Source organism: Ursus arctos, unplaced genomic scaffold, assembly GCF_023065955.2.
Source record: "Ursus arctos isolate Adak ecotype North America unplaced genomic scaffold, UrsArc2.0 scaffold_9, whole genome shotgun sequence".
NCBI lineage: Eukaryota > Metazoa > Chordata > Mammalia > Carnivora > Ursidae > Ursus > Ursus arctos.
This window is the reverse complement of record NW_026623111.1, coordinates 66,089,939-66,103,922: the sequence shown is the minus strand read 5'-3', so window position 1 is coordinate 66,103,922 and position 13,984 is coordinate 66,089,939. Positions and strand designations below refer to the sequence as shown.

At 37.7% G+C, this 13,984-nt stretch overlaps 1 protein-coding gene across 8 annotated transcripts in view; it reads left to right on the top strand.

Annotated features, from left to right (window-relative positions):
• The window catches only part of WDFY3 (WD repeat and FYVE domain containing 3), a 265,960-nt gene that overhangs the window by 23,385 nt on the left and 228,591 nt on the right, over nucleotides 1-13,984 (top strand). For 7 of the 8 annotated variants that reach the window (XM_057309806.1, XM_057309803.1, XM_057309811.1 and 4 more), the window contains exon 2: nucleotides 8,976-9,069. In XM_057309806.1, coding sequence (XP_057165789.1) covers nucleotides 9,045-9,069 — 25 coding nt within the window. In that variant the 5' untranslated portion in view covers nucleotides 8,976-9,044. Of the gene's footprint in view, nucleotides 1-8,975; nucleotides 9,070-13,984 lie in introns of those variants that run through there. The other variant, XM_057309807.1, reaches the window with a different exon arrangement.

Genomic DNA, 13,984 nt, shown 5'->3' with positions numbered 1-13,984 from the left:
TATTAGCTGTATTTGTTTTAAGGATGCCAATTACCATATTAGTTTGCATTCTGTTCCTAGTTTACTAAGAGTTTTTAAAATCATGAATGGATGTTGAATTTTGTTAAATGCTTTTATTATATCGAGATTATCATATCATTTTTATATTTTATTCAGTTGATACAGTGAATTATATTGTTTTTTTTAATGATTTGTTTATTTGAGAGAGAGCACGAGAGTACACACACAGAGGAGCAAGCATGGGAGGAGGGGGCAGAGGAAGAGGGAGAGAGGGTTGTTTTGGTTTTTTTTTTTTTAAGATTTTATTTATTTGGGGCGCCTGGGTGGCACCGCGGTTAAGCGTCTGCCTTCGGTTCAGGGCGTGATCCCGGCGTTCTGGGATCGAGCCCCACATCAGGCTCCTCTGCTATGAGCCTGCTTCTTCCTCTCCCACTCCCCCTGCTTGTGTTCCCTCTCTCACTGGCTGTCTCTATCTGTGTTAAATGAATAAATAAAATCTTAAAAAAAAAAAAAAGATTTTATTTATTTGAGAGAGCTAGCATGAGTGGGGGGAGGGTGGTGCAGGGGCAGAGAAAGAGGGAGAAGCAGATTCCCTGCTAAGCAGGGAGCTCGATGTGGGGCTTCATCCCAGGACCCTGAGATCATGACCTGATCCAAAGGCAGATGCTTAACTGACTGAGCCACCCACGTACCCTGAATTATATTAATTTTTCAGAGTTTGAGTCAGCTTTATATTTCCATGATAAACTCCACTTGGTCATGATGTAATATTTCTATTGTATATTGCTAATATTTTGTTAAAATTTTTCCCATCCATCTTCACAGAGGGTATTGGATTTCCAGTCTCCTTTTCTCTTAATGTCTTTTTTGGTTTTGGTGTTAAGAAATTACTGGTCTCATAAAATGTTTTGAGAAGAGCTTCCTCCAGTCTGAGTTGAACTGGTTAGTGTAAACACACATATACAGTTTGTTATCTTGTGTTTTTTTTAAAAAGGGTGAAGGATAAAATATACATATATCTGCTGAACTTTGCAGGTGGAGGTAGGAGGTGATGGTACCAAAGGTTTGTGGGTAGAAATGACACTTCTCAAGTATATCTTTTTATATATTGACTTTTCGAAGCAAAACATGTTATCTTCCATATTCAAGATAGGGATGGGGAAAATTTTAAACTACTAAAGCAAACGAACCTGAAGGTATCTTAATTTAGTGCTATACCTACACTGAAAGGGAAGAAAGAGTGAATCTAAGTGATTTATTTACAAATATTTGACTATTTACCCTCAACTTGGGTGGAGGAAGAGGGAGGGATTGCAAACAAATCTTGAACTCTTTCTACTGAAGTTTATTTTTGTAGTGATAAGAACAAAGCAGCTCTGGGTCATTTTTAGGTGTATTATGCTTTGAGTAAATATTTTGAGGTTGGAGCCAGGACCTGAGGAAGGAGGGACATACAAATATGGAATGGGAAAGGCAAAAATGAATCCTGTGGGGGTGGATTGGAATTGAAGGCATTAATGTGAATTCATTATTTTTGAAACTAGTATATGTATGTGTATGTGTGTCTACATGTGCACGTGTGTGTGCATGTGTGTGTGTATATATAATTATATATGGACATATATGTGCACCTGTATATATATGTATGGACATATATGTACACACATATTTGTATGCATATGTGTATATATGCACATGTATTTCCTGGTAGCTCTGTCCAAAAAAAAAAAAAAAAAAGGCTAAGAAGGAAAGAGCAGTGAGAATACTTAATTGCCAAATCTTGATCCCTAAAACTATTACCAGCATGAAGGAACAAGAGATCTCAGAGAATTGGCTGATTGCAGGCTCAGGCAGGGTATATATCAGGTGAAACTGTATCATTTTCCTTTTTGGTGTACTAGAAAATATGAAAATGTTTTTGGGAAAAAAATTGGACCATTTCATAAGAACCCTGTTGGGTTTCCTGCTGGCCCAATCTAGATTACTTAGTTGTCAAATAAATATGATAATGAATTATGAACCAGTAAAAATAAGAATTCATTATTTATAGTAATAAACTGATAAATGAATAGAGAAGGGAGGTCTCTTGCTTATATTAAAATTCTGAGTTCTAGAGTTGGCAGATTGTCAATTTGCAGCCATTATAGTAAAGATAAGACAGGACAAGAAACATAACAAATTGAGGGGGAGATATTGGTGAGTTTATTTCCATGGTATTAAAATGTCTCCCCACAGATGACCTATTATTTGGAAGGTATAAAGTTGGGATTACATTGGTGACAACAACAACATGGGGCAGATGGATACCATGTGATTCCAGATATGACATCCTGAGGGGACATGTCATCTGTGTGGTATTCTGGCCAAGACTGCATAACCCGAATCTAATCATGAGGAAACATTAGACAGACTCACACTGAGGAGCATTCTACTTAATAAAAAGGGAAGGGAGCTGTGTTCTTCCAAAAACCAATGTCATAAAAGACAAAGGATGTGGAAGTGTTCCATTTTAAAGGAGGTTTAAGACAATCACTACCTGCCCCTAGACTGGGTCCTGTACTGGATGGGAGGGGGAATACTATAAAAGGACATTATTGGACCAGTTGAAAAAATTGGGAATGTGGATACTAGAGTACATAAAAACACAAGACTGTTCAAATTACTGAAGACAATGTATTATGGTTATAAAAGAGAGTATCTCGATTCTTAGGAAATGCACATTGAGTCAATGGAACAAACGGCCATGATGTATATAATTTATCCTCAGTTGGTTTAGAGAAAAAATTGTGTGTCTGTGTGAATGGATAGAAAGTGCAAGAGAGCACATGAGCACAGATGATAAAACAAGAAGAATAACATTAATAATTGGTGACTTCGGGTATAATGGTGGTTTTGAATTCTTACATTTGCAGCTTTTCTGTAAGTCTGAAAATGTTTCCAAACCAAATATTTAAAACATTTAAAAATATCTGCTCTTTATTTTTAGAGTTCCTTTATTTATAAAGAGCATGGTTCTTTGTCTGGAACCGGTTTGGAATGAACATTTTTATAATATTTTCCTGTGTGTTGGTGTTGTGGCTCTGCAAGCCAGCCATTGTTGAATATGACAGCAGTTAATGGAAAATAAATGTCGCTGTGTAGAGAGCTAGAGTCTAAAACCTAATTTGGGGAGGGGAACTATTTACTATAGTGATTACTTTAAATTTCTGGAAGTATTAGTTGCAACGTCTACTGAGGTCTTCAGAGTTGTTATCAACTGTTGAAAAATTAGAATGGTTATTTTATATAAAAAAATCTAACTCTAGCACTCTGATTAGATTTTCTTGTTTTGTAAACTCAGAAAGATTGTAACTTTTAGCCTAAGAGTATAATTATTTGTTCATTTAAAAAATGTTAATTGAATACCTTCTGTGTGCCATAACCCTTTCTAGGCATTGAAGATATAGCACCAAACAAAACAAAGCTCTCGCCCTGTGGGTTTTATGTTTTTGTGGGAGGATATATAGACCAACAGAAATAGAAGTGAAATAAATGTATGTTAGTAACATTGGAGAAAAATAAACCAGAGAGGTGGATTAGGGATCCTGGGAGCCAAATTGTTACGGTTTTAAATAGAGTAGACAGGAAGACTTAGCCCAGGAGACATTTGGGCAGAGATCAGAAGATAGTGCAGGAGTGAGGCATGCAGGGATAATCATCTCCTGGAAAAGCATCTAGGCAGAGAGAACAGCAAATGTTAAGGCTCTGAGATAGGAAGGAGTGTGCTTAGCGTGAATAAGAAATAACAAGGAGGTCAGTAGGAAATGAGGTCAGAAGTAATAGGGGCCAAATTATATAGGTTCTTATATGCTGTTCTAAGGATTTTGGCATTTACTCTGAGATGAGAAGTCATTAGGAGATTTTTGGGCACAAAAGTTACATTATATGAATTATGTAAGATTATCAGGATCACTCTGACTGCTTTGATGAGAGAAGAGTGAAGTAGGGCAAGGGTAGAAGTTGGGAGGCCCAGTTACTAAATTATGGAAGAAATCCAAGTGAGAGATGATAGTTATTCTGGTCAAAGTCTCTAGGTGATGAGGTCAGATTCTGGATGCATTTTGTAGAGAGAGACGGTACAGTTTGCTGATGGGGTGGAGAGAGGGTAAGAACTTGAACTTTAGTGATCAGTGCGAAGAGGAGAGAAACAAGCAGCAGAGGTGAGGAGTGGCCAGTGAGAGAGGATGAAACCAGGGGAAACCAGGAGAGTCTTTGTTCTGGAAGCCAGGTAAAGAAAGTGTATCAGGGTTTGGTGAGTCATGCCAGTTGCTGCAGATAAGTCAAGAAAGATGAGAACTGACTGGCCTTTGGATTTAACAATATGTAGGTAATTGGTGGCCTTCAAGTTCAATGGCATATTGGGAAGCAAAAGTCTAATTGGAATGTGTTCAATTTGAATTGAAGAATCTTGAAGACAGTACGGGCTACTCTTTTGTGACCTTTTGCAAAAAGGGAATCAGAGAAATTGGCCAAAACCTATTGCGATGGTGGGTATCAAAAGGTTCATTGTTACTGTTTGTTTTCTACTGATTGGAAATATATGTATATACTAATGGTTTGCTTTATCTGGAGGAAGAAACTAGGAAATTGATGATATAGGAGAGAGAAATGGGCCTTACTAGAGCATTGCCCTTGAAAGATAGGGGCATGACGTCTAGTATCAAAGTGGAGGAGCTAGACTTTGACCCAGAAATTTCAAGCACTGTAGAAGGGTACAGATTTAGGTGAGTGGATAAGTGTGGTTCTGGAAGTTCTCTTCTGATTGCTTGTATAGGAATCGAGGCTAGCATGTAGAGTGATTCAGATTTTATGTGCCTTCTGATTTTTATTTTTTTTCCTTGCATGATGCTGTTCATCAGATGATCTGCCAGGAGTCCTGAGAAGGTATAGGAGGGCTATAGCCCTGCTTATTAAGGTTTTTTTCTTTTTTTTCCCAGACACTCAGCTTTTTGTTACTCTTTAGTCTAACCATCTGATTTGTATAACACTTGGGAAGAGATTCCTAAAACCCTTCTAGAGCTATCTGAAAAAGATTTTTTTCTTATTGATATTCAAGCCAAAGAGTATGATTTTTAAAATGATCCTTAGAATTTTCATGTTAGATATAAGAAAATCAACTTGAAGACTTATTTATTTATTTATTTATTTAAAGATTTTATTTATTTATTGACAGAGATAGAGACAGCCAGCGAGAGAGGGAACACAAGCAGGGGGAGTGGGAGAGGAAGAAGCAGGCTCATAGCGGAGGAGCCTGATGTGGGGCTCAGTCCCATAACGCCGGGATCACGCCCTGAGCCGAAGGCAGACGCTTAACCGCTGTGCCACCCAGGCGCCCCTGAAGACATATTTAGACCAAGGAGGTACAGCTAATTGTCTAGCCAGTTCTGGAATTGGGATCTCTGTTGTCTCTAATTTATATAGCTTAATTTTGAAATTCAGTTTTTATACCTATGTGCATATTCATACATTCAAACTCACCCCTTTGACAATATAACTGACTTATTCTAAATCAGAGGCAACCAAAGCATGAAATAAAAACATGTAAAATGTCAGGGTCAAAATGAGAACTCTGTCTAAAGTGTGACTTTAATTGTGATTTGTGTAAAGCTGCTACTTGAAATTATATTGCATATTGCAATTAGAATGCATTGAAATCATGTCAGTGCATTTGTCCTTGGCTGAATTTATATTAAAATAAAGGATTATAAAACAGGCTTATGTAATATTCTACACTTCTGGTGCTTTAAGACATCTGTAGATTGCATTAATATACAAAAACATTTGGTCCTCTAGCTCGCTGTTACCCATTCTGTCTGGCCTCCTGCTGTTCTGTTTCTGCTTCTTTATTTCAACACTCGCCTGTACCTGGTAGTTCAAAATGGGTAAAACCAAATAATCATTCAAAATACTAAAATTTCTATGAAACAGTAAGTGAGAACAAACAACTGAGGAGGAAGTGGCAAAATATGTGAAAAGGCATTTCATAAAAGAGGAAACATGAGTTAGCCAATAAATCTGAAGAAATGCTCAGTATCATTAATCAACAGGAAAAAGCAAAGTTAGACCACAATTTGATTCCATTTTATACTCCCAAAATTAAGTTAGCATTACTAAGTATTGGATGTGGTTCAGTATGAATAGGTAGTTTAGTATGAAAGAGTAGTTGCTGGTGGGATTATAAATTGGGGAAAATAAAAATTGGCAGCTTCATGAAAAATTGAACATATGCATATATCTCAACTCCTAAGCACAAACTTAAGAGAAATTTTGGTACATGGGGCATAGGAGATGCATATGAGAACTTTTATAACAGAAATGCTTATAATAGGAAAAAAAACCTGGGAGAAAAATAAGATACTATTGTAAGGAAAATGGATAATTCAGTGATGATATGTTTATACAACGCAGAATTATTCTGCAGTGAAAAGGTATGAACTACGACTAATGCGGCAACATGGATGAATTTTTATAATATTGAATGAAAAAGTCAAACCCTAGAAGACAGGAGCTATTTAATATTATTTCCACAGAATTCAAAAGCAAATAAAATGCAGCACTATGTTGTTGAGGGATATGTACATATATGAGAAACTTTTAAAAATATATATACATATTTATTTTGAAGATTTTATTTATTTATTAGAGCTGCAGACAGAGGGAGAAGCAAGCTTTCCACTGAGCAGGGAGCCCGATGCCGGTCACAATCCCAGGACTCCAGGATCATGACTTGAGCCAAAATCAAGAGTCAGGCGTTTAACCAGCTGAGCCACCCAGATGTCCCTATGATAACCCCCCCCCTTTTTTTTTTAAAGATTTTATTTATTTGAGAGAGAGAGTGCCAGTGGGGTGGAGCAGAGGGGGCGGGAGAAAGAATCTGAAGCCACCTGAGCGCTGGGTGCAGGGCCTGTTCCCACTACTGCAAGATCATGACCAGAGCCGAAGTCAAGAGCCCAAGAGCCACCTAGGCACCCTCCTGTGATAAACTTTTTAAAAAGCCAAGTAACAATAAACACAGAAGACAGCACAGCGGTTACAAGGGATGAGAGAGGTGGGGCATGGGAGGGACGAGCAAGTCAGGAAAACATTCCAGTAACTTCTATGTAGGTTCTTGAGTTGGGTGGTAGGAACCTGGGTGTTCATTCTTTTTTGTGTTCACTCTTTCTTTTTCTTTGATTTTAAAACATGTTACGAGTAACTGTTGTATGTAACAAGAAGTTAAAAAGTAGGGAAGGCATATTCCTAAGTCACAAGTTGGGAGACATGTCATAACTTCTGTTTATTCCCTTATTGCCACTTGAATTCCTAAGTCACTCAGTTTTTCACTAGAGGTATCTTGTTTTGAAGTCTTTTATCTGATTAAGCCTCTGTCTGCCATCTGTCAAGTCACTCAGTAACTACTTGTTGGATGAGTAACTCCATGAATGATTTGGGAAAATAATTCAGGATTTTTCTTTAAAACTACCTAAGACATAGATTTTGAAACATACTTTTCCTTCTACTTCTAGCAGGGTGAGATAGACACTAAAACTAGGTTATTGTTACGTAGGCTTTTGAATGATAATTAACCGTACATTTGAAGGCAATATTTCTTTCTTCCTTTTTTTTAAAGTAAAACTCTTGGGGCACCTGGGTGGCTCATTTGGTTAAGGGTCTGCCTTCTCCTTGGGTCATGATCCTAGGGTCCTGGGATCAAGCTCCAAATCGGGCTCCCTGCTCAGCAGGGAATCTGCTTCTCCCCCTCCTTCCCGCTCATGCTCTCTCTCACTATCTCTGTTTCTTTTAATTTTTTTTTTTTTTAAATAATCTTTATACCCAATGTGGGGCTCACAAGCAGGGAGAGTGGGAGAGGAAGAAGTGGAGAAGTGGAGAAGACCCCAGGATCACGCCCTAAGCCAAAGGCAGACACTTAACCACTGAGCCACCCAGGTGCCCCTGAAGGCAATATTTCTGATTATGTTTTAACTGTTAAGAACATGATCAAAGAGATTAACAAATACATGACAAAAACAAATAGTTGATTAGAAAAGCAGAATGTTGCTAAAAAAGGAAGCTATTTTTAGGTATATTGTATTAGAGTTAGAAGGCTCATGGGAATTAGTCCAAGCTCCTCATTTTTGAATAAAGGCACTTTGGAACCAAAGAAGTAATTGATTAAGATGATGGAACTTGCTGAGTACAGAGTTAGGAAAGACCAGAACCTAGATCTCCTGGTTCATATGCTAGTGTTTTCATATTGAAAATACTGAATGGTAAATAAAACATTGTTTTTAAGATTTTTTTTTTTTTAAGTACTCTCTATACCATCATGGGGCTTGAACTCACAACCCCGAGATCAAGAGTCGCATGCTCTACTGACTGAGCCAGCCAGGTGCCCGAAATAAAGCAAACATTTAAATATCCTATATAAGGCATGCTAAATAACTCAAGGTTGGGTTATAACCATTAAGTGAGAAAGCATTATTTTCTGATTTTAATTTAGAACAAACTACATTTACCTTTAGATACTTGACAAATATGCGTAGAAAACTAACATGAATTTTTTGCTTTTTTTGGCTCATATTTGGTTTTCCAAAAAGAGTGTGATCCATGTTGTACAAATGGATACTGAAGAGGTATGGGAAGAATCAGGTTCTGAACCTGGTTTGGCTACTAAGTAACTGAGTTGTCATTGAGTCTTTGCATAACGTTTCCTGATCAGTAAAATGAAGAAGCTGAACCAGATGGTTTGTAGAGATGAAATTTAAATGACTCTATATTCTTTATGGATTTTAGATAGCAAATTTTGTCTGTCTTAAATCATTGTCATGGGTTCTACTATTAAACTATCACCAGCAAATAAGGAGATAAAGAAGGAATCAGTAGAAAATGAATGACTCATTATGCCAAAACATACTCTGAAAATAAACTGGGTTTTCTTTTCCTTTCTTTCGTCATAGGTATACTACTTCTCCACATCTGCTTCAGGAAGAAAGTGTCTGCCACTCCTATTGTTTCTACGCAGGTTCATGCCAGCCCAGAACGGAGAATCAGGTCAGTTTTATGATTGTTTTGTCTGTTGAAGAAGGAGCCAGGAGCAAGTATCATCATAGTCTTTCTCACATCATTGTATTGTAGCAAGACCACTGAACTCTTGACTCCAAAGAGCTGAGTTTCAGCCCTTCTTTACCACTAATAGCTGGGTAAGCTTAGGCAAACCTGCTTTCCTGAATGGCTTGTAGTTTTCTGCACCAAAAAAAGGGATATATTAGAATAAGTTATCTTCAGTTTCAATTTTGGCTTTAAAGCATTATTATTTTTATTGTAGGTATCTACATAGATAAAATAGTGTTTTTAAAACATCATTTTCTTTTCTTTTTTTTCCTGGAAAAATCTAGTTGTAAGCATCGGCTTTGGAACTCTAATTCTGTTCTATTGTAGTTCTTTGATGGTTAAATGATGAGCTATGTTGTGAGGCAGTTGAGAGTACTACTGCTACCTGTTTGCCTTAGTTTTAGTATTTTACTTGGCTTCATTGTTACTGAAAAGTTTTTTTACATGAGATTGTTAGTCCTTCAGTAAAATTCTTCAGTTTCAGAGAGGGTACCTATTTGACCATGTTATTTCTCTGTGATAGCATGTGATGCAATTCCAATAGCTTAAGCAAGAAGGGGAAGTTAGCAGATGTTTTGGTGTGTCTCCCAGGGGACACCAGAAGATCCAGGGACACGCAAATGTAGCTGAGATGTACAAGAAGAACCCAGGAACCAAATGCAGTCAGGTTTCCCTCACGCTGTCAGTGGGGCGCCTCTCCTGTGCGTCTCTTTCACTGTCTTTGGAGAACTAGCTTTCTTCATTTTCTGTTCTTTGTCATGGGAAACATGGTTGTCACCACTTCCCACACTCTGTGTCTTATAGTTCAGATTTCCAAAGAAAGGCTAACACTTAAGTACCCAATCCCAGATTTCCCAGAACAGACTCTTGATTTTTTTTTTTACCCCCAAATGTTCAGTTTCCTTTAGTGACCCCCATCTCCCCGAAGGGCAGGTACAGGCAGCTAGGCGATGGCAAGAGATGTTCACTTGAAGATCTTGCCCTGATTGAAGGTTTTGCCCACATGCTGGAAGGCCCCCTCCTAGGAAAAGTACTCTCGAACCATCGTCTGAGTCTCAGACTCTGATTCTTGAGTCAGGTACCCCAGTATATGTTGTACCTTGGGACAGGGTCATTTTAAACTTGGCAATGGCTGTCTTGACATCTTTGTTTCAAATCCTATTTTCTGAAAAAGGATCTGATTTATTCTTACTAAAATGCAGATGATTCATAATAGAGTGTTACCCCTTCTAGGTATATTTGTATTTTAATTGGGATCAAACATTAAGCTAAAGCTGTATTTCCCAAACTGTGTAAATGTGACACCTTGAGTTCCAGTTTATAACAATGATTAACACAGATGAAAGAAAAGCATCAGAAATTGAAAGGCAGTGTTTTAGGGTTTAGGGAGTGGGAAAAAATGAGCAACCATGTTTGTGTAGTCAGAGAAGGGCAGATAGATAATTACATATATATTTCTAAGGTAGCAGTGTTACAAAATTGAATATAGCAAGTAGAAGAAAAGCTTTTCCACTAAACTTTCTGAACAAAGATCTGAAGGTAAGAGAAAGGACCATTAGGTGTTTTTGTTTTTTTTAAAGATTTATTTATTTATTTGACAGAGGTAGAGACAGCCAGTGAGAGAGGAAACACAAGCAGGGGGAGTGGGAGAGGAAGAAGCAGGCTCATAGCGGAGGAGCCTGATGTGGGGCTCGATCCCGTAACGCCGGGATCACGCCCTGAGCCGAAGGCAGACGCTTAACCGCTGTGCCACCCAGGCGCCCCGAGAGAAAGGACCATTAGGTTTTAGTCCCAGCTCAACTACTGTGATTTTGCTTAAGTCACTTATCCTCTGTGCACCTCACTTTACTAAATCTGGGCCACTCACCACCTGTGTGACCTTAACTTCTAGACATCAGTTTCTTCATCTTAAAAATAGAATTGATGATAGTGATACCTAGTGATAGTGATAGGTTTCTTGTGAGGAATTACTATATGTTAAGTGTCCTAACAGCTCCTCGCATATCAGCATCCTCAATTTTTGAAATGAATGGATTAGATTATATGATTGCCAAAGTCCCAGCTGACTTAAAAAAAAAAATCTGTGATGTAAGATTTTTCTGATATGACGAATGTCTTTTTTCAGAATTAAGACTTGGAAACTTTGGCCATCTACTTGAGCTCTGCATTAGGGCTAATTTTGGTACTGCCAATAAAAGTTATTTTGAATTAAGGAATGTATTAGTTCTCTCTGGCCATATGTATTAATTTATTAGGGTGCTACAACAAATTACTACAAACTGGGTGGCTTAAACAGAAACTTATTTTTACTCTTATAGTCTGGAGGCCAAGAATCTGAAATTAGGGTGTCAGCAGAATTGGCTCCTTCTGAGGTCTACAACGCAAGGCTCTGTTCCAGGCCTCTTTCCTTGGCCTGTAGGTGGCCATCATTTCTCTGTCTTCACATCATCGTCTTTCTCTATATGTCTGTCTCTGTGTCCAAATTTCCAGTTTTTATAAGGATACCAGTCATGTTGGATTAGGGCCTATCCTAATGACCTCAATTTAACATGATTACCTCTGTAAAACCTGTCTCCAAAAAAGATCACATTCTGAAGTACTGGGGATTAGGACTTAAACATATGAATTTTCAGAGGGACACAATTCAACCCATAGCACTACAAAATAAATTACTCCAAAACGTTGTGACTTAAGACAACAAATGTTATGTTACAGCTTTTGTTGATCAGGAATCTAAGTTGGCTCCTCTGGTTCAGCATCTCTCACAGAGCTGCATTCAGCATGTCCACAAGGCTGTGGTTTCATCCAAAGGCTCTGGGGAAGGATCTGCCTCCAGTTCACTCACATGGTTATTGGGCTTAAGGCCCAATATTGGCTGTTTGCCAATAGCCTATATTAGTTCCTTTCCATATGAGCCTTTTGTTTTGTAATGTAATCATGGAGGTGGCATCCCATTACTTACTCCCTTTTCTCTTCTTTAAGAGTGAGTCACTGAGGCCCACAGTTAAGCCTCTGACTCTTGGTTTTGGCTCAGGTCATGATCTCTGGGTCATGGGATCGAGCCCTGTGTCATGTTCTACGCTCAGCAAGGAATTTGCTTGTCCCTCTCCCTCTGCTCCTCCCCCTGCTTGTGCGCACTCTCTCTCTCAAATAAATAAAATCTTAAAAAAAAAAAATTCTTAAAAAAAAAAAAGGGTGAGTCATTAGGTCCAGCCCACACTCAGGAGAAAGGATTACACAAGGGTGTGTATACTAGGAGATGGGGTCATTGGGAACCATCTTTGAAGCTTCCTACAATAGTATATAAAAATGAAGGTAGAAGAAAATATGCTAGATGGAAAAAGACATAAATTATTTGATATTATTCAGAAAGCTTAAGTCTTCAACTGTTTTTAAGTAATCTCTGCTCCCATTGTGGGGCTCAGACTCGTGCCTCCCAAGATCAGTAGTCACATGCTCCTCTAACTGAGCCAGCCAGGTGCGTCTAGTCTTCAACTTTAAACAGAAGTTTAACACTCTTATGCCATGTGACTTTGTAAGAAGAAAGTACCTCCTCACTCTTAGGAAAAAAAAAAGAAGAAGAAATGTAACTTTAAATAAACAGTTATTTTTTTGTCCTTTGTAGAAATCTTCAAACGGTACCTGACTTTTCACTTTGCTGAGTTGTTAAACTGCTATTTCTCATAAAATATCCAAAGGCCAAACCTTATTTCCCTAAAAAGATTGAAGAATAAGAGGTCATTATTAAGATTGCTTTAATTTTATCAGCTTTACTACAGCCACTTTCTACACTAAGTTACATTTTAAATTGGTAGAAATTGTCAGACATTTGTGAGGATATTTAATACACAAAACTGGGAAATTACAATCATAATTACTTCTACAGAATGTAATGGCACAGTGATATATGCTATATCTACCAGCTAGCAGTTCTTAATACTTACATTGTTGGAGACATACTTGGAAAGTATTATTATGGGTTCATTTCTGTAATCTTTGTTTTGGAAGGCAGTGAAGTTGTGTTTCTGGAAGTAAGATTTGGAAATGTGGAATTATCTGTGTGATAATAGTAAGGTAGGTGTATATGCACGTGGCACGTGGAGTGACATGTCTTCAGTAAATTTCATCTAAGAAAATCTCAGCTTCAATGAGAAAAGATTGTTTTAAACAACCTCATTAGAATAGTTTTAGCATATACTTCTAAAGCATCTGATTACATAACTGAATTCTGTAGGCAGTTGTTTAATTATAACTATTTGTGAATTATTATAAATGAAGATAATACATTTTAGTAGAAAGTGAACACCTAAATATTAGAAATGATGATACTTGTTTTTAATTCTCACTAGGTTTGGAAGTTTAAGTCATTTCATGCTGTACAAAAGTAAAATGAGTATGAATTCAATAGAATTTCTATGTGATATCCTTTTTTACTTGTTAGGGTATGATTTAACAGAGACCATACCAGATTTTAAATTGAAGACTTTCTTTTGATACACACAGAGGACTGGGGAATATATTCTTACATTTGAACAAATGGTAATATTTTTTCTTAGGAAGAAAGCTCTGCTGCATTGATTATGGCAGAGAGGAAGTTTTATTTATTGTTAAAAATTTTATTTATTTGTTCAAGAGAGAAAGAGAGTGCACACTAGAGAGCATGAGCTGGGGAAGGGCTGGAAGTAGACTCCACACTGAGCAGGAAGCCTGAATGGAGGCTTGATCCCTGGACCCTGGGATCAGGACCTGGGCTGAAGGCAGACGCTTAACCGGCTGAGCCACCCAGGTGCCCTGAGGCAGAGAGGAAGTTTTAAACTTCGACTCTTTTAGGATTCTTTGTTAACAGAATATTGAA